The sequence below is a fragment of the Pteronotus mesoamericanus genome, unplaced genomic scaffold (assembly GCF_021234165.1).
Source record: "Pteronotus mesoamericanus isolate MK-2021 breed Mesoamerican mustached bat unplaced genomic scaffold, CSHL_Meso_final contig_20, whole genome shotgun sequence".
Taxonomy (NCBI): domain Eukaryota; kingdom Metazoa; phylum Chordata; class Mammalia; order Chiroptera; family Mormoopidae; genus Pteronotus; species Pteronotus mesoamericanus.
In genome coordinates, this window is record NW_026555085.1 from 74,290,702 (window position 1) to 74,316,430 (window position 25,729).

The 25,729-nt window shown below is 32.1% G+C and overlaps 1 protein-coding gene across 14 annotated transcripts in view; it reads right to left on the minus strand.

Moving 5' to 3' along the window:
- The window catches only part of TRDN (triadin), a 323,740-nt gene that overhangs the window by 209,590 nt on the left and 88,421 nt on the right, over nucleotides 1-25,729 (minus strand). For all 14 annotated transcript variants that reach the window (XM_054569903.1, XM_054569904.1, XM_054569900.1 and 11 more), the window contains exons 7-9: nucleotides 22,135-22,194; nucleotides 16,192-16,371; nucleotides 10,007-10,066 (exon numbers count right to left, since the gene is read on the minus strand). In XM_054569903.1, the coding sequence (XP_054425878.1) occupies nucleotides 10,007-10,066; nucleotides 16,192-16,371; nucleotides 22,135-22,194 (300 nt within the window). The remainder of the gene's footprint in view (nucleotides 1-10,006; nucleotides 10,067-16,191; nucleotides 16,372-22,134; nucleotides 22,195-25,729) is intronic.

Below are 25,729 nucleotides of genomic sequence, written 5' to 3' on the forward strand. Positions count from 1 at the left end.
TGGTAATACATTCTTCCCAAGGTTTTATGAGAATTAAATAAGATTATTGTAAGAACCTAGCAGAGTAAACACTCAATAACTGATAGTCACAAAAGGACATTTCAAGATATTGTGACTATGTGCCTTCATTAATAATCTCTTCAACCTTATATGTTTCTATCCTTAATTTTACATGGGATATCCTATCAATATCTCAAGACCCATTTCAATTTTTACTTTTTTCCATAAAATCTTCTCTGGGATAATCAAGATGGTGGAAGAGTGAGTGGAAGTCACACTAACCTCCTCCCAGGACCAATCTGGAATTACAAATAAATTGTGGAGAAACCAATCACCTGGAGCAAACAACTGAACAATAGCAAGAGAGGAGCCTTATAACTTCGGAGACAGAAGAATCAGCTTTAGTGCAACCTAACTGGTAAGGAGTGTGGTGGAGACTCAAGAAGGTGGGGCACCCACGGGCAGCAGCACCAGAAGGATATTGAAAGAGACAGTTGGATCCCCCTGAGAAGAGTGGGGTCTAAACCAAAAGCGGGGATCTCTAGCCTGCAGCACCAAAGCCCAAAAAGTACACAGAAAACAGCCAGCTGAGAAGAGCGGCAGGGTTGCTCTTTGCCAGAGAATGGTGGCTGGAGACGCAAAGAGGTGTTTAAAGGGCAAACGCATAAATTTTTATTTGCAGCCACTTACCCTGGTCTCTGGCAAAGGCAGGGGCAAAGTGGGCTAGAGACACCTGAGGATAGACTGGGGAAGGAGGCTTTGGGGAGAAAACTGAGACTAGCTGGCCGGATCTCAGTGCTGACTCATCCCCCATGGGGCAGCAGCCATCTTGCTCAGGCAGAGACCACTCCCCTGAGTGGCAGCAGCATGAGAGGACCCAATAACCCTGCCCCCAGGAGGGACTCTGCCCCACCCTGAGCTCTCTAGGCCAGCCTGCTGAGTGCAGAGTGACTAGATTAACAGCTGAAGGGGACAGCCACAGGCAGTAGATTCCTGGAAGTCTCAAACAGACTGCCTAAGGTCACACAGGGACAACATCTGACATGATCAGAGGCAGATCCAGAAAGTAAAAACAGCAGTCTCCTACCATAGAAGTTCACACTACAAAGTCAGGAAATCAAGACAGATCAACTTAAGAAGCAAAAGCAAAAAAGAGAGTCTCACAAATAATGGGAAGACAAAGAAATATGCCTCACTTCAAGGGAAAGGAGGAATCCCCACAAAGAGAACTAAATGAAATAGAGGCAAGTAAACTATCAGATATTGAGTTCCAAACAACAGTTCTAAGGAAGCTCAATGAGCTCAGTGAGCTCAGAATTACAAAAAACTACAGAGAAACTATTAGAAACTTACTGCAAACTATATCAACATGAAAAAGGACATAGAAACAATCAATAAGAGACAGGAGGACATGAAGAGTACAATTTCTGAATTGAAGAGCACAGTAGAAGGAATCAAAAGCAGGCTACATGAAGCTGAGGACCGAATCAGCGAGCTGGAGGACAAGGTAGAAAAAAGGTCCCAGAAGGAGCAAAAAAATGAAAAAAGACAAAAAGAATGAAGAAGCCTTTAGGGAAATGCAGGACAACCTGAAATGTAATAATATCCATAATAGGGATACCAGAAGAAGAGGATGAGGAAGGGATAGAGAACCTGTTCGAAAAAGTAATGATGGAAAACTTCCCTAATTGGAGAGAAAAAGTCACACAAGTCCAGGAAGCAGAGGGTCCCATTCAAGAGGAGCCCAATGAGACCCACTCCAAGACACATCCTCATTAAAATGGCAAATATCAAAGACAAAAAGAGAATTCTAAAGGTAGCAAGGGAGAAAGAGGTAATAAAATATAAGGGAGTCCAGATATGGCTAGCAGCTGACTTCTCAACAGAAACACTGAAAGCCAGAAGGGAATGGCAAGAAATATTCCAAGTCATGAAAACAAAGGCCTGCAACCAAGACTGTTCTACCTAGCAAGGCTGTCAATGAAAATGGAAGGTGAAATAAGGAGTTTCCCAGACAAAGGAGGCTAAAAGAATACACCTCCACCAAACCAACACTGCAAATTTTGCTAAAATGACAGCTTTAAAAGGAAGAAAAAGAGTTGATGAATACCCAGTTCCTTTCACAGTCACCAATACTTGATATGGCCAATATTTTTAATACTTATTAATCTGATTGTGACAATGATGTGTTATTTTAATTATTCCTTTATTATTTGTTCAAACTAAAGCTGTTCTTGTATGTTTGTTGCCTATTTCTATTATTTTTAAAAAGCTTTAAATGACTTTTTGGTTTTCTTTATCCATTTATTGATTAAAGGCTTGTAGAATCTTTTTCCCTAAATAAAACAAAACAACAACAAAAAAACCCCCAACTACTAACCCTTTTTTAGATGTGTGGCAAATATTTTCCCATTCTATTACTTGTCGTTTAACTTTTTTTATATGTATATTACTATATAGTCTTAAATGTTTAATTTAGTCATATTGTCAATAGTTTACTTTATAGCTTCTGGGGTTGAATATTTTACTTCAGGTCATGAAAAATATTAGTTTTATTTTCTTCTAAAACTCCTTAGATTCTACATATTGATTTTTAACTCACCTGAATATTTCTTGTATAATGTGTGAAATAGAGTTCTATATTTGTTTTATTTCAAGTAATAGTGGTCCATGCACCTTATTTGTTGAATAAGCCTTATTTTACCCATTGATTTGAAATATCAATATAATCATATATTAAATTGTTAGATATATACATTTGTCTCCAGAATGCTCATTATATTTCATTGATTTATTTGATTATTTCTGTGCTAGTGTCACGTTAATTGTCAAGACTTTATAATGGTTTTACATTTTTTAATATTCTATAATTGGCTTTGACATTTAAAAAAATAAATAAAATCAATCTGCATTTAAGAAAGAAAGGAGGAAGGAAAGAAGAAAGAAAGAAAGAAAGAAAGAAAGAAAGAAAGAAAGAAAGAAAGAAAGAAAGAAAGAAAGAAAGAAAGAAAGAAAAAGAAAAGAAAAGAAAAGAAAAAAAAGAGAGAGAAAGAAACTCCTACCCTTTGCGACAACATGGATGGAACTGGAGAATATTATGCTAAATGAAATAATCCAGTCAGTGAAAGAAAAAATACCACATGATCTCACCTATAAGTGGAATCTATTCAACAAAATAAACTAACAAACAAAATAAACCACAGGCATGGAAACATGGAGTAGACCGAAAGTGACCAGAGGGGATGGGCTAAGAGGACAGTGGTGGAAAGAAGGGGAAGGGACTAGACAAAGAACATGTATGAATGGCCCATGGACATGGACAACAGAATTGACTGTAGGAGTAGGGAGTGGGGATGGAACGGGTGGAGGGGGGCGAAGGAGGAAGAATTGATACAACTGTAATAGAATAAACATGACTTAAAAAAAATTAAAGTTAAAAAAAATCTCTGATAGGTTACACTAGATGCACTATGTTTTTCAGTAAATTTCCATAGTAAAAGAGAAAACAAAAAATTGTGGGTGGGGGATAATTTTAACAACCTTAAGACATAAATGTTATGAAAAAAACTGAGACTCTAAAAAGAAAAAGAAAAATACACAGTCAAAGAACTTAACCTGGCTTGTGTGACCCTCACATTTATGTTCTCTTGGTTCTCAGCGTGCTATTAAAGTCCACTGGAGCCAATCTTAGTTTTTGAGTTTCTTTTCTTGAGCAAATGTAATTGCTTACAGAGGCTGATATGTCTTATCTTATTTTTTTCTGATAGGTTTCCAAGGAACAAAGAAAACATTACTTATTTTGAAAAACAGAATAAAACTCATTCTTTCTTGTAATCACCACATGCCACCATTGAGCAATCTAAAAATCCAAGACCCATTATGGAATCTTCATGATCTTATTTTGCCTATATATCTTGGACATTTTCTATTTCATCAAGTTAAGAATTATCTCATTATTACTAATCAATTATTCCCAACAATGCTAGAAAAAGACTAACATAATAAAAAATAGAATAATGATGGAATCTCCTAGAAGGATGATGAAATTGTAAAATAAATACTTCATGTGTTGTTTCACATGTTGAGTAAGTATTGCATCATCATTATGAAAGCATAAAAGAAGCTTGAAGGCATTTTTATGGTCTACTTCTAGTTTCACTGAACATGGTTTAAAATTTAGAATTTATATTTTTCCATCAATAACCACAAAGTGAAGAAAATTGAGAAAGGAAGATATTTCAGTGATTTAGATGAATCAGAAAATGAATTTAAAAAGGTAGATAGCAGTATGCTAAACTTTAATGATTAGGGTTAAATTGAAACTCATCATTCAAGTGAGATCTCAGATCGTGAATCTTTAGATGATAATGTATTTTTTCAAATTCAAGAATTGAGGGAATAATTACATTTCAAAGGACAAAAAAGGAAATATGGTATTCTCATTCATTAGTCCTTCAGCTGGAAGGATTTGATCATGCAATATTTTGTGGCAAGAATCTGAACCATCTAATTTTGTTAAAAGAATATGTTGCAGTACACTTTCATCTTTTATAAAATTGGTGTACCAAAATTTCTGGTTTTAGAGTACACAAATTCTAAATAAATGCGAAGACAGGTATTGGAAGAAACTTGATAGTGTATAAATTTAAAAAATCATTAGATTTATCATTCTAATTAATGTATACAAATTTAAACATAAAAATATTTTGCAATGATAAAATGAAAAAGACAATCTTTTCAACAAAATTATGAGCCTTCAAAGATTTCAAAAAATTCTAGCATACAAGTAATAATATGCTAGAACCTAGTAAAGATGTGTTTGATATCTTGAATTTGTGTCTATAAATAAATACAGTGTGAGTTTATGCATTATAGTTGATGAGCAATTAATTGTTCCTAAAAATGTCTCCAATTTGGAGTATATAAACCTTCAAAATCAAAAATTGATAAAATAAACATTTAGCTTTGCTATGTTTAAGTTCTTATCAAAAAATTGACTATCTGTTTATCCTTGATTCTGTCACAGTGTTTTAAATGATTTAAAATATTTGAAAAACCATTAAGAGGTCCACGTGGTTACTGGATGTAACTATCTATTACTAATATACTGAGATTAGCATGCATATTTTCTGAGCCTCTTTCTCATACTTATCAAGTTATCCTTTAGTTACAAAATTATTTATGCCACCTTACCTTTTTTTCCTGAACTATCAGCTTGCCTAGGGAATTTAACAAATACTATTGAGTATACATGAAAATTTCCAAGTCTTTGTTTGGTGAAAAAAAATTGGATGCTTGGAACTACAGCAATTATATTTTTTATGAAGCAGTATTTTTTAGAGGAGTGGAAAGTAAGGCTGAATCCTACTTAGTTTTCTCCAATACACATGGTTGACCTCTGAAATACATTAGATTAAACCATTAAATAAGAATAAATATAATAGAATTACAATTGACCTCCTCTCAGCAGGATCTAACCAAAAACTGCAGTTAAACACCACTGAAGTTTAAAAAAGGATCTCAGTAAAACAAGGGTACTAATTCCTTGAGGCTCTTTCTAGCTATGGATTTAAAGTCCATAGATTTGGAACACAGGCTGCAAAAAAATACCTTATGATAGATAAAATTTTGATAGATGAACAGCTTTAATTAAAACACACACACACACACACACACACACACACACACACACACACACACACACAAAGTGGAATAAATTGCCTTGACATTAATCTTGGCTTAAGTAAAGTGAGATAGTAGCTGGAATTTCAATGGTTGGATAACTTCTAAGGAATAAACTTTAACTTTTATTGAACTTTAATTATAATGGCTACAGAGATAAAAAGCTGAAAAAGAAAAGTGTTACAATTACTAAGCCAAAGCATTAGCCTTGGGCCTTGTACTAGAAATTTAAATTAATTTATTTATATATAGTAAGTATAAAGAAACCTGTGAGCCATGTGATTTTCAGTTTGAGATATGTGTTTATTTGGTTGAATCTTCTGAGCAATGCATGCAATTCATTTGGCCCAGGTAGAAACTGATGAAAAGGAAATATGAAAATGCCTAGCAAGATCATGATTTTCTTTTTAAAGACCCTACCCTAAAAAAAAAACAAACAACAACAACAACAAAAAAACACCTGTTAGTGTAGCTGTCACTTAAGAAAAAATGCATAGATGCAAGTATTAAAAAAAATGGAGAGTTGACAAAGGTAAATCTAAAAGAATATATCTAGACTATCTGTATTATCATTTCTAAAAACCAAAAGAAATTTAGAACACACACACATACAAAACACTGTAAATTGAGTCTCAGTATTGCAACAAATGTCTACCTTGACCAGTTTTAACAGTTCTCTCATAAGATAGTGACGACTAGACTATATTAGGCCTCAAGTAAAAGTGGGAGTTACCAGCTTCAAGACACAATCAAAAGAGGACAAGATTCTCTCTCTCTTTCTCTCTGTGTCTCTTGTTCTCCCTAGTTCTTCTTCCCCCTCTCCTCCTCAAGTCAGGTTGGGGGCTATTTGAAACAAACTCATGCTATAACATTAACCATCGACCAGGGGTGTCCAACCTTTTGGCTTCTCTTGGTCATACTGGAAGAAGAGTTGTCTTGGTCCACACATTAAATACATTGTGACACACAATCACAGAAGATCTCATAATGTTTTAAGTAAATTTACAATTTTGTGTTGGGCTGCATTCGTAGCTATCCTGAGCAGCATGCAGCCCACAGGCCACAGGTTAGACACCCCTGAACAATCGAGAAATCTAATGGAAAGGTTAAGTTATTAAAAGTTAGCAGAGAAAGTACTTCTGGAGAGAGGAGCTCTTCAGTGTCCATAAAACCCCTAAAATGTATACATTTTAGATATATATCTATCCCAATTGCCATAAAACCAGCCTTAATAGCATACACTCATTTCTAGATTTAAGTAGTTTTCTCTTATTTTTTCAACTTAATATAGAGTGAGTCAGTACAGTAGAATTTTAGATACAACAAAAAAATCAAATCCTTATACTTTTGCTGGTTTAGTAAAATAATCCCTGTAACGGAGGTGCAGATTGTTACTACTGAGAATCAAAAAGAGCAATTTGGTTCACCTGCAGGTATACAGACAAAATCTTAGCTTTAAAAAAAAGTAAAGATTATCTTAGAAGTATTCAATTTAATGAGATAAAACGGTGGGACAGGGGGCTTATGTCATGGTATCAGCATATTTCATTAATAAGGGTTTTCAAATTTGAACTGTAATTTGGATTACTTTTGAGGGTGGCAACAATATTATGCAAAGGTAATACTATATCCCCGAGGGAAAAGTCAAATTATAGTTTTAAAAACTCATTACCAATAATTAGTCATAAACTTCAGCTAAACAATAACAGGTGTTCCATGAATCTCAAACAGAAACAGATGGAAGCACAAATGTTTTATAAATACTGGATATGTGCATAGCAATAAACTTGGCAGGAATTGTGTTATTCTCTAATTGTCAGTCAGAGTCAGGGTCTTATCGCTTGTGCTTTCTCCAATTAATGTGCCCAGATTAGATCTTGTTTCTCATTTCTCATTTTTCAAAATTTTATGCTTTCTCACTCTATCTCATGTATTATCTCACCAACAAAGATAATGTTATTAATTTTCCTTCTCTACATTAATGAAGCTTTACATTATCTGTTACATGAAACAAGAGGCTTACCATACTGGTAATACAGGTTTCCCTTATCCAGGTTCTTCCTTTCCACATTCCCAGCCCACACAAAAAAATTCCTAATCTACATATTCTTTAACTTATCATATATTATAGCAACAAACCTTAAAAAGCATAAATGAAGGTAGGTGAAATAAATTAAGAAGGCAATTGTAAAGTCAATGAATGGTATTAGGAAATCCAATCCTATGACACTTTATAGTTATTTTCGGGAGTTAGGGTATTAACATAGTGCTGTAGATCTGAATTCATGGCTGTTTGGATAATGTTCACATATGACTTCAGAAGGGCTCTCCCTGAATTGTTTATAGAAAAATTCCCCTTAACTTTCACAGAGATGGTTTTACTGTTCTTTGTGACCATAATGTGTTGTTAAATTTTCATAAAGAAATGATTAACATTATGACTATTAAGCTGCTAGCATTTCTTACTGACTTTGACCATGTATGGTCTTTGTGTCCTGTGATTTTCTTAGATATTGTACTTTATGATCAATTAATACCTACTATAAAAAACTGAGATAGCACAAGAACACGCTTTTTCCTCAGATAATGGAATTTAAATATTCATGATTAACAATACAGATTCATCTTGTATGTAAGTAAACAGTTTATTGATCTTATAAAAGCAAAATATGTGTAGAACATAGCTTTCTTAAACTATCACAGCTGAACAAATTGGGCAGCAAAGGTATTATCTAAAATCGAATTAATAGTGTATATTGACTGGCATTTGTCAAGGTTGAGTTTTCCTGTATGTGAGATACTCACTTGGACAGACAGTGTTGAAATGAATGAATAAAAAAATATAGTTACAGTAGTATTTTGTTGTGCATCTGTTAGATGCTTTGTCAACAATTCTGCAAGGTCGTTACTATGATCCCAATTTAAAATGATGAACCCTGGAAGTCAGGTAGAGTTCAATGATTTGCTCAAGGTTCAATGTTAAAAAAGGAAGGTGTCAAGAATTATGTCCGTATTTGTGTCCAAAGTCCTCTATTTTCATTACACTAAACTACCTTCCAATGTTTCCATCTAATTTTATTATAATACTATGCATGTATGTTAACAGTAATCATTTTTACTGAGTGGGTTATCACATTTTTCAGTGTTTTGCTTCTCATTTCAGTTTCTAACTCATTAGGGAAGTGAAAAAAAAGAATAAGAATAAGAAAATGAAGAAGAGGAGCAGAAAGAAGAAATAAACTTGAATAAGTTACTGGAACTAAATAATTTTTCCTGAGAGTCAAAGTCCTCATGATCTTATAATCTTCTAGGGCCTAGATGTGTTATATATTTGTTCTAGATATGATGTGCCTATTTGTCAATATATGCATAAATTATAACAATACATTTTATGAAGTTTTCCATAAAAATACTTGAGAAACAAAATTTTCTTTAAACAATCTCCTTCAATTATGCTAATGTCAATTAGCTCTTTCCTTAACAATATCAACTTCTTAGAAATATTTCCATGGTATCATCAAATTTTAAATTTGCAACAAGCATAGCACAAGCCAAGTCTACTTTGACCTGGGGTGGTTAACACATAATACAATATACAGAAAATGTGTTATAGAATTGTACACCTGAAAATTATATAATTTTATTAACCAGTCACTCCAATAAATTCAAGAGAATTTTTTAAAGACATAGCACAAGCAATAAATTACTCATTCTTAAATAAGATGTTAATAAAGAATTCTTTGTTATACTCTGAGTAACAAAGATAGAAGAGATGATAAACAACTTTCTTTAAGTAAAAATATACTTCTTCACTGCATTGACCATTAACTCCAAGGATGACTATTTTCATCAGCAGTAGTCTCTGAAGCGACTAACCCAAGTTTATACATATGTGAGAAAATCAGTTTTGAAAAAAAAAGATCAAGTATTTAAACGTGGTGAATTTTAATATGAATTTTGTTCACTATTAAATAAATATGGATAGTTTCATTGTCTTAGGTCTTTTCTTCTAAGTTTACCAGGAATAAAACAAGACGATTCACTCCAAGATATTATTAAAGATATTAGCATTTTTGTGCATGAAGATGTTAGCACTTTTTTAGCTTTCAGCTCACTTCATTGGTAATAGGCCATGCAGTACTAGGAAGTAAACTTAAAAGCCCTAATATGAGTTATTACTTCATTTTATTGATTTTATTCTAGGTCTAAACATGCATTATGCAGTATTTTTAAAAAAGAAAATACAGTTTAGTACATAAAAAAGCTGACAATCTTAGAAACAAAGACTATTGAAACAGACAGGTACAAGAATTGTTTGGAATACCTGGTTTTAAATCCCCATGGACAAACATGTCAATCATATATCGACAGAATGCATACTGATCTGACAAGAGTAGAAAGAAAAAGAACAATGAAAAAATGTCATTAACACCTTTCTTTTTTCCCAGGGAAAACTGACTTAACAAAACAAACAAAATAGCACAATTCTATTTTGGTTGCTACAATTCTGTGTAGGAATAATTTGCACTCCTATGAACATGCTGGGGGATAAAGAAACATAATAAACATAAGGTTCCATTTATTTTATACAAAAAGAATAATCTTAAAAATTGAAGCAGACTAGTTTAGGGTAATATTATAGTGGTTGTTTTTTAAAAATCAAAACCTTTTTCACCAAATATATTATAAAAGCAATCATATTAAAGCAATTTTTCTCATCATTGTCCGTACCCTCAAAAATGAAGCAGAAGTTTTACAAGAGGAAATTGTTTCCAACTTGGAATGTTTTATCAAATATTCACTCCCAGCCCTTCTGTTAACTGTCTAAATGGAGCAGCAAAATGTTTTCTAGAAAAGGCAAGCAGGAGGACTAACCATTTTGCAATCTGTTACAGGTCCCCAGCATGCAAATGCTCTTCATTTAGTAATGATATTATTTGGTACAGATGCTATTGGTTACAGTACCAAAAAATATCACTGTTAAGCTAATTAATTTAATAATCTTTATTACAAGAGCATCTATGACCTTGAATAGTCCATGGCCTATGGAAGTAGTAAGAAAGAGAAAGGCATAGGATTTGAGAATTTGGAACAGACTTGGTTAAAATTATTTTAGAAGTGAGTTTGTTTTCTTTTTCCTCTAAATTAAATACATTGTACTGAACTGTAAATTCTCACATAACTTTATATTTTAATGAGGTCATTCCAACCCAAATCTCAGTCAATGAATCATTCTATATTTTACCATATCTTCTTTAAAGTTTACATATTATGAAGTGAATCTTGTTTAAGATGATTTGCATTTAATGTTTCCAAACAGGCATTTTATTTATTCAACAAATCCAAAGGCAGCTTTAGGACCAAGAGAGTTTATTGAATATATACAACATGATACACCCTTAAGAGCTCCAAGTTATGTATAGCACATGAAATAATAAACCTTGTTACTATATAAATACCCATACATGAATTTTTATAAATCTCACTTTTTAGAGTACTAACAGTATTTTTTGAGTATTTTATTTTATTATGAACCTCTGCTAAATCTTTGAAAAAACTAAATGCAGTTATTGAAGTGGATGTAAAATATAATTCTTTTTGTTAATACCTAAATATGAGTAGGCCAAAACTCATTAGGTTTCAAATATTTGTATTTTGACTGTTGGATTGGAGTACATTTTCCCACGTGTGAGATGTGAAATGGGAGGGAGACTGGTTGTGATTTCAGTCCAGGGATCTCTTTGCTCCTGGACTTACTGAGAATAATAGCAGAGGTTCCTGACCTCAGGACCTGGAAACCCTAAGGTGCAGAAGGGAAATATGATTAAGGTAAGGAGTATTTATCTTTTCTGGACATAACTCTTTTCCTCAGCAAAATTCTACAACGGGCAATTTGGCTCCGAGTTAAAGCTAAAGAAAAAGTTTATTTCCCTTAAATAGTAAATTTGAGGTTGAACAAGTGTGGGTGTCCAGAAATGGTCACTTTTCCATTTGTTTCAGCGGTGTAAGTGACTGGATTATTTTTAGGTTTGTTCTTCCCGCAGTTCAGAAGCAGGCCGACAGCTCTGGGTGGGGGGTACTTGGAGCGGGGAGGGATCGAGCAAAAAGGAAAAAGGACTCATGGACGTGGACAATGTCGCAGGGAAGGGACATAAGGGGGAAAATGATAAAGAAAAAACACAATAAAAAAGGTCATATACATATATATATATATATGTATATATATAAATAAATAAAGATGGAGAATGTGTTCAAATGTAAATTTCCTGGCTCCATCACTCAAAAAACTTTATAAAGCCATGGGTGTAGACCCAAGGAATATACATTTCTAACAAACTTCTTGGAAGAGTCTAATTAGACCACACTTCCAGAATCACTGGTATAAAATCCCTTAAGTTTTATGATTTTTTTCCCGCAGTGATTCCTAGTGGTACTATGGACTTTGGCAGCCGCAGTGGAGAATGTGCGTGGGAGAAGCTTAGGATGCAGGGACTATTTAGAATGTGAAGGGTTTGCACAACCCTCATAAATGAAATAGTGTTCTCTGTCCCAAGTTGTGAAAGAATGTTTATAACATGTGGAATACTATATTGAAATAGATAAAATCTTTATGTTTTTTGTTTTGCCGAATGTTGGCAGTGTAATGAAAATAGCTTATATATTAAATTACTACCAAAGTAAAGTGTTTATATTAATTCTAACAAAAATTTTATGGATCCAAATGCCATTCATTTAACTAATACACCAATAGTCCTATGAGCTTCCAATTTTAAAAAGGAAATCCCTCATGAATTCTAATGTTTATTTTTTTAATCTAGAATATTGAGTTACGACAATAGGTGATTTCTGTTATATTTAAATGATGTTATGATTCTGAATTCTAATGCTGCCAGCATATCAATAGGAAGATGAGAAACACATTTTTAAAAATATTTTAAATTAGATATTTTCAATATTTTAAATTAGGATGCTTACTTCCACCTGTCCTTTGGATTGAACTTAACAATATATAAAAATTATAGGCAATTATATTTTGGGTAGTCCTCAGTGTATCTGCTTCACTTGTCTTGGCATAGAGTAAAATCAATCTTTTCCAACTTTGAAAGATTCATAAAAATATTTTTAAACATAACTCCAATATTGAAATAGAATATTTTGCTTTCAGAAAATATGAGCTGTTCTATTATTCTACCTTCAAAGTTAGGCAATAATAATTCACATAAGGTAATTTCATATTTGATCACCATTTCTTACTATTTTTTTTCTCAAATGAATATCCTTCTAAGGATAACGCACACTGTCCATTTCTCCCCTTCTTGATTCTCAGGGAACAATGATGAATGTCATTCAGCTGCTGCCTTGTCAGTAGTGTTCCCTGTGGAGTGGCAGCTGAGAAAAAATGCATTCTGGGTGCAGAATGCCAGCAGGAAGGAAATTTTTAAAAACTAATGAGGACTGGGCACATGTGGTCAGTGCTCTAAAAGGATTCACATTAGCTATATTTCTCTTCCTGACACAAATATTTAGATAGTTGTTACAAAATGAGGAAGAAAGGGAGGGAGGGAGGCAGGGAAGGAAGGAAAAAGGGAGGGAGGGAGGAACAAGGGAAAGAAAGGGAAGGGAGGGAGGGAAGAAGAAAGGAAAAGAAGAAGGAAGGAAAAGATTGAGCGTAGCAGTGGGGAGGTTCATATTGCCTTCCCCACTGATTTGCCACAGACCATGAGAAAACTAGGGAACAATGCTTGATCATGTCAACCCCTCTTACTCTACTTTAAACAGATTAATATTGTTTTATAAAACCTAGATGACATGATATATAATTGTGTGTATACGTTTATGATAGGCATGCACATACTTAAAAATCTTATTCCCAATGCTTTAAATAGAAATATATTGTTTATAGATATAATACTAAGGATAACCACACGTGAATATATTTGCATTTACACTATACAGGGGAAGGCAAAAGTAGTTTTACAATTGTGAGTATATGAAACACAGAGTTTAGTCTTGTATTATTATTAATTACTTATTACTTATTTGTATTATAACTGCAAACCTATAATTGCCAGTAAGTGTGTGTTCTCCATGTAAAAATCTCTTTCCAGTAAGTAAAAGACTTATAGGACCTATTTATTCAAAAAATCTACTTATAAATCTATATGAAAAGAATACCTCAAAATCATTAGGCTTAATTTAAGCTAAGGAAATAAGTATTCCTTTGCCCAAAAGAGAACCAACTCAACAATTTTATTGAATCATCAGTACAATAGTTTCAAAATCAAAGCCACCTCATAAACAGTTTATTTAAAAAACACTGCCTCAATCTGTTTAGTTAAAATCATAATGTGATTAGATTTTACAAATAAATGCTCTTACATCTTTGCTTAATGTGTCTGAGCAGGTATTAGATGTTAAATTTTTGATTACTTACCTAATGACACATTTATTTAGTTGATGGTAGCAGTTCTCAATGAGAAGCTTTAATTTAGCAAATGCATTTGCTTAGCTGATAAAAATCACATTTGTGCTTTTGTTTCTAACTTTAAGTAAAATTTGAATCTTCTTTTAATAGATAAGTAGCTCTTCATGTGGAAATAAAAACAGTAGATTAAAAGCAAAAATGGTAATGTATAATGTTATTTTTAATAATCTTTATTACTGATAGAAATAAAATAAAATATATATGACCAGGAAAATAAGTATTATTTGAAAATGTTCTAGTGATGTGTCTCCATTGGTAATATATGTCTCCCCAAATCCCAAATATATTGCTAAAAATGCACATCAAAAAATGTATTCACATTTCTAGTTAGTTCTTAACTCAATACTTTGTATTTTTCATTTGGTTTCATGTGATTATTTTCATTTTTAAAAGACAATCTAAAGTGCCAACTAATTTAAGAATTGATAATCATTTTAATTAGCATATTAATGAACCAGAAGATTAATTTTTCTATTTTTATCACAGTAAAATCATCCATTCAAAATATTTTCTCTTTATTTACTATGTATTTTTTCTACTCAAATTATTTCATAAGTAACATATAGTTTTAAGAGAGGCAATAATTAATATTTTAAAAAATATTATCATTAAAATTGAAGAAGGGCTTGGGGATCCAAAGTTTGAACTCCATTTACATCTTTAAAAATTACATGGAAATAAATAAAAATTACCTAAATTAAAAATTGTGTGAATACCTAAAAAAATTATTTTTTAGGTTTTAACTTTCTTTTTCCCTTCTTTCTATTCTCTTTTAAAATGCTTTTCTTTTTATTCAATTTATAAATAAATGTTTACAAATATTGCTTATTAATTCAAGGGTAAAGTCATCCAAAAATAAATGCAAGAATGGGTTGCAAAAACAAATACCATATATCTCATTTTTATTTGGAATCTAGGAAAAAATGTGTGGATTGCCAATTTATATCTTACAGCTTATAATTTGAAAAATTATTTTCACTGTCACTGTTCAAATAGCTTACTCAGTAAGTTGTAAAATACGTTAACGAAAATATCCTAGAAACCGTTTCTTAATTTTAGTCCTCAAATAAAATTATTCAAAAGTTCCAGAGTAAAGAAAAATGTTACTTTGCACTACCCCTAATAAACCTGTGTAGAAATAGTCCCTAGAGAATAGATTCCACATTCTGTTTGGGGAGCCTCGGGATTGTGTAGAAGCTGGAGCCAGGAATGGATTTAGGGAAGGAAAGAGTCAATGAGGAACACAAATGTGAGACAGTAAGGCCCTCAGCTGCTCTCTTACAACTCTACCCTTTTATGTTTACATAGCACCGTTCCAAAGAACATTTTTGGGTTTATATTTCACCTCCATGTAAATGCTCTATTTCTGTCAGTTGGGATGTAAGTCTGACATCACTCTTGCTGAAGACCAACACAATATGCCAGATAAAAAGAGTTCTAAAGTCATACATGTATGTAGTCATAGAATCTGGCAAAGAAACTTGAGGGTTCTTTCTACACCTTCCTGCCTATTAAATTAACTGAATTTAATAATTTGATGTATATTCTAAATTATGTGCTCTTGCAGAAGCACCAGGAATGTATGGATACTTTCTATAATATTTATTCTCTCTCTATATAAACATATACCCCTTAAAACACTCCTTGAGAATGACTGTTTTTCCTGAACTACTTCTCTCCAAAGCATAGACACGTACAGCTTTTGTCCCACATCTTACTAGAAATCCCATATTTCAAGAATTCAAGATTTATTACCAATCTTTAAATAACTCCAAAGGTTAACTCAAATCCTCTTTTAAAAATACTTCAAAGTGCATCTTTAAATATGTGGACACATTTGGGAGTTCTATGAATAAATTTTAATTCCCAATTTATTGTATTTCTTTTCAGGTGTATTTACTTATACAAGTCTTTTTCTCCCTTTTGATGTCTGATTTCAGTCTTGTTCAGATTTTAATTTCACTGTATCTGCTTCTTGCCCAACATTCTCTTAGAACCTCCGGCCGCTTCGCCTGAGTGTTTACCTTTCTGTTCATGCTTGGACACAGCTTTCTCATCTTTCTCATCCTTTGCTTTGGGTTTAGGTGGTATTTTCTGTACTTCTTTCACTTTTGCAGTTTGCTTCACTTTCTCCTGTTTCCCACCTTTCAGTTCCTTTTTAGTCTTTTCTTCTGTCTTTTCCTTAGTCTTGGGTTTCTTCTCTTCTACATAGGTTTAGGAAAAATTGAATTATTTCTGTTTATTTATAAGAACAACATTTCATCTTTTTCTGGTTGTTTAAAACAATTTTAAAAGAAAAAGAAAAATGATAGAAAAATAGTACCTATGAGATAAATACTTGACACAAATCCTGTTATCTGACTTTTATTAGTTTATAAAGTACCATGTTAGAGAACTAGAAAAAAAAGGAAGAAGAAAATGTTGGACTCTTTCCTAATTTGTACATAAAAACATTTGTTTTAAGTAGCTAGGAACTTAGTATGTCAGTAAGGAGGCATTTCAAATATACAGGGGATGTATATACAGGCATGTTCAATGAAAAGTAATTCTCAAATCAAAGAAAGATACAATAAAAGAGACCTGTTAAATGGATAGAATCATTTTTTTCCATGACCGAATATCTTAAATGTCATTCGAGAAACTGAACTGTTAATACAGTATTTTTAAGCAATAACTATTAAGAGTGCAAATGTAAAATTACTTGCACTGGTGATGGCTAATGGGAATGAAATGATAAAATCCTTTAAATGATGACTCAGACATTTGGTTTCTAATGATGACTTTGAAGGACAAAAAGAGAGCAGGAATTGACATATTAACTCCTGCTAATCTTGTCAGAAATAATAACTCTAATGACTTTTAAAGCACTTAAATGTATCTTAGTAAACAGAATGAACTAGAAATAAAAATAGGTATAAATATCTATGAATTATAATATATATGCACATGTTTTCTATACAACCAAATTTTAATTTGATATTATGTGTATTTGGAGGGAAGAAACTAAGAATGTGAATCAATTATTTTTAAAGCAATAATAATATAGCACACATTTGTAGAAAATTGTTTATAATAGATTCTGCATAGTGAACATATTTATTTTAAGGGATCACACATAATCAATAGACACCAAAATAAGTCTACTACAATGATGTCCTCTCATGTTATTTATCAATGTAATATTTAGCCTTTATTGTCACTCATGTTGAAGAATTTGATGAAAATATTTAATCATGCACCTTGACTTTAGTACACCAAGCAATAATTTGAAACTAAGACAAGATAATATTGTGAGGTCTAGTGAAGACTAAGGAGAAGAGGACATTGATAATACCTGATGCTTGCAAAACCAGAACTGTCTGTGGTGCTTTGTATTATTAACTAGACCACCATCTCCCACAACTCTGCTCCTCAGAAACTTTTTAGGGAGATGTTGATACTGTGTTAGGAGTAGAGGAATATTCCTATGATCAAATAAATTTTAAATCACTAAGTTAAATCAGCTTCTTTAATATAGATTTCTCAATCTGAATTGTATTGAGAATCTTCAAGGAAGGGAATTATGCTATGCACTCTTTTTCAGAGTCATTTGAGCATAAAAATCTCATATGAAAATCACTCAACTGCTCCACAAACTTCCAATGTCTTTGCGGCTTCTGTGATTGTATTCAATTGAGGATTCTTTCCTTCTGCCGTTAAACCATGTCTAATTCTCTTTTGCTAGTTTCTGCTCTTTCCTATCATAGACTCATTTCTGTGGCTGAAACTATCTATTTGTTCTCTGCATACTACTTTAAGTCAATGTCATTCCAGAACCCCACACTAAGTATTCATTAGTTTCTCTCTAAAGATAAAGTTCTACTCATAGCCAATAGAACTTCAAACATAAAACTTAGTATATCTTCACCTAAGAAACCCTCTCAGAGAGCCCATCATGATCTGGGCTTGGAGCTAGTTTCTGGAGCTCTAAAGATCAACAGGATAATCTTATCTGAGGGAAGCTAAGTGCTGTAAAGCATGTAGAACCCTGTGACTTCTGAGCCTATCTTATCTCTCTTCCCATATCATCTTTTCTTTCTTTAAAGATTTTATTTATTTATTTTAGAGAGGAGAAGAGAGGAAGACAGAGAGGGAGAGAAACATCAGTGTGTTTGTATTTTGCACGCCCTCTGCTGGGGACCTGGCCTGCAACCCAGACATGTGCCCTACACTGGGAATCGAACTGGTGACCCTTCAGTTTGCAGGTTGGCGCTCAGTCCACTGAGCCACACCAAGTAGTGCTTGTCGCATCTTTTCAAAAGTTTCTTCCTCCACTAGACCACTTTCTTTTTCTTGCATATCTCATGTATTTTCCACATGTAAAACATTGCCAGGAAGCAGTCTCTATTTTCCATGTTTTCCCCATGTGTGAATTCCATTGTGTTCAATTCATATGCAAATGAATCTTCCACTGGAATTAATAATTTCTTTACCTGAGCTTTGATTTGCCTCAACTTTTATTAAAACACACATGTTATCCCCTATTATATATATTTTTTATTACAGATAGTTGATTACATATTTGTCTTTCCTACCAGACTGAGGGCAACTGAGGATAAGAACTACGTTATTCACTTTTGTAGCATCATAATTCTAACACAGAGCTTTTTTAAGAGGAAATATATAATAAGGGTTTACTTAATTTGCAATTTTGATCAAGGAGAGAAAACAGTAAATGTTTCACTACATTGAGATCATGTGTATAATAAACAATGAATAGATTGCATAAGCAATAAGTATTTAGAAATAAACTTGAAAAAAGTTGGAAAATTTGCCAATTTTTTTGTTTATTTTTTGGGGGTGTAAAATAGTTACTGTAATTATCCTAAATGACATTTACCCACTCCTTTTAAGTAGCAGTTGATTTAACCTTGTTTTTATACTATGGAATTAAAAATATGTGAAACTCAGATCTACTGTTAATGCTATTGTAATTCATAAGTAAGCAGAGATAAGTTTCTTAAAGACAAAAACCACATCTAATACAAACTCATTTTTATGAATGGTTTTAGGTTTTAAAATTACAAAATATTCCCTACCTATTTTAGACATCTGTTAGTGTTCTTCCCCTTTGAAACAAATAATTTTGCTTCACATTAGAAATAAAAATAGGTGAGAATTCAACAATGAGATTGATATAATGCAGAAAATACAATGAAACTAAAGTAACACTCAGCTTTTATTTAGTTTTATCAAACTGGTTCAGTGTTTTTAAATTTTGTGCAAGAATACTCTCCTAGATTTTTCTCAGAAAGACTTTATTTGCAATTAAAAGGTCATTAAGGGACAAAAATACAAAAAATATTACTATGTTATATTCAAATCATCCTTTTCTATTTAGAAAGACATTTAATTTATGACTTTATCAAGAAAAACAAAATGAAAAACAAAATGGTCTAATGGAAAAGACTGATACCAGCATTTTGATTCAATTTTGGAATTAACATTACCCATAAGTGACCATACCAGAATTAAACTATTTTGTTAAAGTGGGGAAACAATATTACCTAGTAAACATAATAACATACTGTATATTTTTGGAATTAGGAAATAACAAATTCCAATTCTTCATTAAGGAACTACCATTTAATTTTTCTGTGCCTTAGTTTCTCTGAATTAAAAAAAAAATCACTACTGCCACCATCTCTTCTTTTAAGGAAACTGTTGAAATATATACATGCATATATACACATATATATGCATATATAGTTTGTTTACACCTATGACTCCATAAGAATGTAAGTATGTCAATAACGTACTTGTGATTTGCGGCAGACCAGGCTGACTCAAAAGGGCGCTAGTGATCCTCACTTTGTATTTATACGTTCATATGATCCTTTACTCTTGAAAATGGGCTGGCTACTAACCAATAATATGTGAATTCCATAATGAAATTTGCTACTAACCAATAATATGTGAATTCCATAATGAAATTTGCTACTAACCAATAATATGTGAATTCCATGATTAGATTACATAAGATTGTTACCTTTCTCTTGCTATCAGTTTCCTTCTTGCTAGGTTTGCTGAAGCCAGCTATCATGTTAGTGAGACTCCTGTGGCAAGAAACTCAAAATGGTTGCCAGTCAACAGCCAGAAAGAACTGACCTCTTCATTCAACAGGCCTCGAAGAACTGAATCCTGTCAATAGTTATGTAAATGAACCTGGAAATGATGCTTCCCCAGTTGAGACTTCAGTTGGGACTGCAGCCTTGTCTAACACACTGATTACAATCCTGTGAGGCACTGGGAAGTAGAGGACTGACCTAATCCATGAGCAGATTCTTGGGCCACAGAAACTGTGAAATAATATATGTGTATTGACATTAGCCTATAAATGCGCTATTTTTTCCTCACAGCAATAAATAACTAATATAGTGTTAAATAAATATTTATTAAAGAAATAATTGAATCATTTATTTAATGACCCTAGGGAAGAATGCTTGATTTACACTTAGGACATTTGGATTTTGTCTTAGTGCTGTTACATACTAGTTACATGGTAAGGCCACATTGTTCTCTCTCCCTGGAGGTCAGTTTCTCATATGTATAAAATATATATAAATTTATTTTCATTCAACTCTGTCAAAAAAAGAGAACTAAGTAGAATAAAATATCATGTATTTAGTTATAAATTTCAACTTGAGATTAAATGTTACCCTCTAGGAAACAAAGTGTCAATTTGCAATTCATCCATCTAAACTTGAATAAAATGATACTTGGTTATTTCATTGAAAAATGAAGATATATCTGCCTATATCTACCTCAAATATCTAATTATTTGACACTGTATAGATAAACACATTGAATTTTAAAAATAGATTTGAGTTTTAATCTAAATTATTTGTCCTTTAAAAATGCAGGATTGAGATCTCTGTACTGATTACACAAAACATATTTTAAAATATAAAGAGGAAATTAAAATTTAATAGATATTGAACTATCAGTTAGACTTCATATTTTTCTAACAATTTGTATACAAATTTAGAATAGTAAAAGCCAATACATGCAATCCTCCAAAATACTTTACACTGATATTCTAATTGATTTTTTGTTTGTTTGTTTATCATTAAGACACTTGAGAGTCTCAAATAGTCAAAATATAATCAAGATGTATTACTTTTTTTTCTTGAAAAAATTAAATGATGAATTCAAATCTCCTCAAATCAAGCTCAAGGTATAATACTAGTCAAAAACTATAAAACATATATATTGTGCTAATTTCCTATTGCTATAGTAACAAATTTTCAAAAACACCTTCTTAAAACAACTTTTATTTAATATCTCTTGGTTTCCATGTTTCAAAAAGTCTTGGCACAATGTCATTCAACTGCATTCTCTATTTAGGTTCTGCAAGGCTAACATCAAGTTTTCAACAGGGCTGCCTTTCTCCCCAGAGGCTCTGGGGAAGAATGTGTTGGCAGAATTTTCTCATACTTTCCATGTGCCCTCCTCAATTTTCAAGCCAGCAATGAAGGGAAAGTTCTTCTCACACTTTCAATCTTTTTTTTTTTTTTTTGCACCTTCCTTATGTTTTTAAATGTTCATGAGATTACACTAAGCCTATCTGGATAATACAGGAAAATCTCTCTATTTTACATCAATCTTAAGTACTTCTGCAAACTCCATTTTGCCATGAAATATAATAGAGCTACTGGGGTGACACCAAAGAATGAAAGTCATGAGGGCCAAAATTCTGCCTCCACCTATGGGAAAGCTCTTCGTTTTTCTCTCATATTTTGAGGTGCTCTTTTTTAAAAAAAATATTCAGTTTTATTAATCTTTCAATATTAAATTTAAAATGTAAGACCAAATTAGTTTTTATGTAAAAGAAACACTGAATTGTTGCAATCATCCCACTGTTATCCAAAATGTAAATTTTAACAAAAAAATAATTTAGTTATAGAAATAATAAAGTGAAAATTTACCTTTTGCCACTGTCTTTGTTTCTGGTTTTTCTTTTTTCTCTATTTTTTCCTTGTGAGTTGCTTAAACAGAAAATTCTATATTAGTACATACTTTCAATAGATTTATAGACCAACTTTCCTCTCAGTTTTACAGCTCCCAAAATCATGAACTATTTCAAAGATGTATGACATTAACAAGCCTAATTCAGGAATAGTTACCTATATACTAACTGAATAGAGTCCAATTTTAAAGAGAGCTTGCGTTAAGACTTAGAAAGTATTTTGAACAGTAGTCTCCTCCTCCTTTTTAAAGTTATTATCTCAGACAAAGTTTTCAAGAAAGGCAAACAGAGAGAACAATTTTATAGGAATTTGTTGAAAAATATATCATTTTATCAGGAAGAAGTACTGTCTTTGGAATTAATAAAAAAATATTTAAATCAGGACTAAAGCTTTGATTAAGTACAGTATTTGTCAACAAGGATGCCACTAAATAGATCTCACTATATTGGACTGTCTTGTGCATTGGAAAATGCTTAGCTTCTCTGGTCCTTGCTTACCAAATGCCCTCCACTCCAATGAGACCTTGACAACCAAAACTGTTTCCAAATATTTCCTAAATTTAGGGATAGCAGCTTTGGTTGACTACCACCAATAAAAAAGTAAAGTAATCATGAGGACTTACTAACTGCAGCTTCTTAATTGAAGAATATTAAATGTGATACCTGAAGTATTATACCTCTCATTGTCTATGTAATAAATTAATAAATCAATATAGATTTATTTTATTAACTTAAATTTCTCTTCCATAGAGTGGTAAAATTTTGTTTTTTGAGTTTAAGTGACACCATCCTGAGAAGTACAACAGCATGGTAGCTTATCCTTGTAAGTCAAATATATAAAACTGTGTGGTTTGGTAGTTTCCCAAATCACCATACATTTCTCAGCATTTACATACTATTTATTGAAGAAAATAATGGGAATTAAATAAATCATAGAAAATTAAGTGATACTATAGATTTAATTAAATAGGTAGAGTAAGGAAAGAGCCTAATTATTAGAGTTAAAAATTGAGCCCGAATTCTTTCCACTTCTCCAACAATATAAGAAGAGTAATGTCTATCAGTTTTACTTGTACTATAAAAATATGCTTAAAATATGCATTTAAAAACTGTTATTTTAAAATAAAGTCTATATTCTCAATAAATAGCTCCGATAAGGGGCTAATACCAGAAATATGTAAATGAAAAGAACACAACAACGAAAACAATCTAATTTAAAAATGGGCAGAGGACCTGACAGACTCTTTTCAGAAGAAGACATATAAGTAGCCAACAGATAGATGAAAAGATACTCAACTTCACTAGCTATAAGGGCAATGCAAATCAAAATCACAATGAGATACCACCTCACACCTGTCAGAAAGGCTATTAACAAGACAAGAAATATCAAGTGTTGTCGAGGATGTGGAGAAAAAGAATCCCCAGGTACTGCTGATGGGAATGTAAATTGGTGCAGCCACTATGGAAAACAATATGGTGGCTCCTCAAAAAATTAATAAAGCTACCATATGACTCAGCAATCCCTCTTTTAGGTATCTCTTCAAAAAATTTGAAAACATTTCTTCATAAAGATATATGTACCCCTGTTAATTGTAATATTACTTATGGTGGCCAAACACAAGTATCCTTTGATAGATGATTGCATAAAGAAGATGTGGTACATATATATACTATGTAATGCTATTCAGCCATAAGAGAAGATGAAATACTTTCATTTGTGACAACATGGATGGATCTTACATGATTGGATACATAATACGTCAGATGGAAAAGAACAAGAACCATATGATTTCACTCATTTGTGGGGTACAAAATAAAGAAAAAAAAAGTGAAACAAAGCCAAAAAAGAAAAACTACATAAAAATCTCATTGATGCAGACAATAATAGGGCAGCTACCAGAAGGGAAGGAGCATTTGTAGGTTCAAGAGAGTGAAGGGGATAAATATATGATCATGGAAGGAGACTAAACTTTGGGTGGTAAGCACACAATGCAATATACAGATGATGTGTTATAGAACTGTATACTTGAAACTTATATAATCTCGTTATATAATGTCACCTCAATAAATTTAATTAAATCAAATGAGATAGTGCATATACTATAGTAAAAATAATCGTCTATGAATGGTTTTCCCTGAATTTTGTAGAGATGATGCAAATCACATACAGAGCATAAAGCACATGTCCATTTGAAAACTAAGTGATGTTGGCAGCTGCTGAGCTACCGAGGTAGCATTGCCTTTCCCTCCAGGATTTCTGCCTCTCTGCCTCTCGTCTTGCACTGCAGCAATATCCAATACCATTTGGAGTTATGGGTAATAACTTGGGCAATAGCTGAAGGAGCATTATGCAAGGCTCAGCAGGCACAATTCACACAAGGTCACGGGACTGTAATATAATTATTTATATCATAAAACTAAACTCCTTTAGTTAGTATACAAGACATAAAAAACATTTACAACGGAGCATTTTGTTGCTGATTTTCAATTTAGAAAACTTTCTTGCAACATCAATAATTAAAAGGCAACAAATATCTTTCAACAAAAATAATTTAGCCATTGGGTAGGTTGAAAAAAACAGAAGAAATATAATAGTATTTCATTTGGTCAGAGTACACAGAATCTGATTCTAATAATTAGGCATACTCAATAGCAGATGGGAAATGGGCACCTGTTTCTAGGAAAAAAAGATGGAAAGATGGTTGCATTGAAACACATGGATATTATTAATAACTGAACATTAATAAAGTAATTCAAATTTCAAGTGTGAGTATAAAGATTGAGGCATATTTCAACTGATCTGATTCATAAATATCATAAAACATTCTAGCTAACTAGAATGCTTCACAAAACAATATATATAACTCAGCAGGTTATATATATTGTGGATACATAAATCATCTGAAATCTAGCCCACATATACAATACATAATCTTCTCTAAAACAAAAGCAAAAAAGTAAAGGGCAATTTTACTTCACATCATATATTGAAATGAATTGTGGATGAATTAAAGTAAAATGTGAAATATAAAACTAATTTTTAAAACTTAATGAAAATATTAGTAGTTATTGATTTAATGTCTGGATGAAGATTTAAAAGCAGAAAAAAAACTAAAGAAAATATTAACCTATCTAGCCATATAAAAATGAAAGACTATAAACACACACACACACACACACTCTCATGCATGTCTATGCACAGAAACAGAAGCCCTTATATTAACTACAAAACTAACAGAAAAATATGTGAAAAAGTAACAGACCAAAGATATATACCCCAATGACATGCACACATATCATCAGAAGCAAATGGTAATGAGTGTAAATAGTTACACAAGAAATATAAATTATTAAGACTCATAGTTAATTCTTTAAATCTTCAGATAACAAGCAGTTAAAAAATAAAGTGAAAAATCTCTATTTAAATGCAGGCTTTTAAAAAAAAGATAATATCTATTTACTGATATTGGAAGTTCTCTAGAAAACATTGATAAATTATAAAAGCCAGAATGGAAGGCATACTAGTTTTTGTGTAAAAAAATAGGGAATAAGAA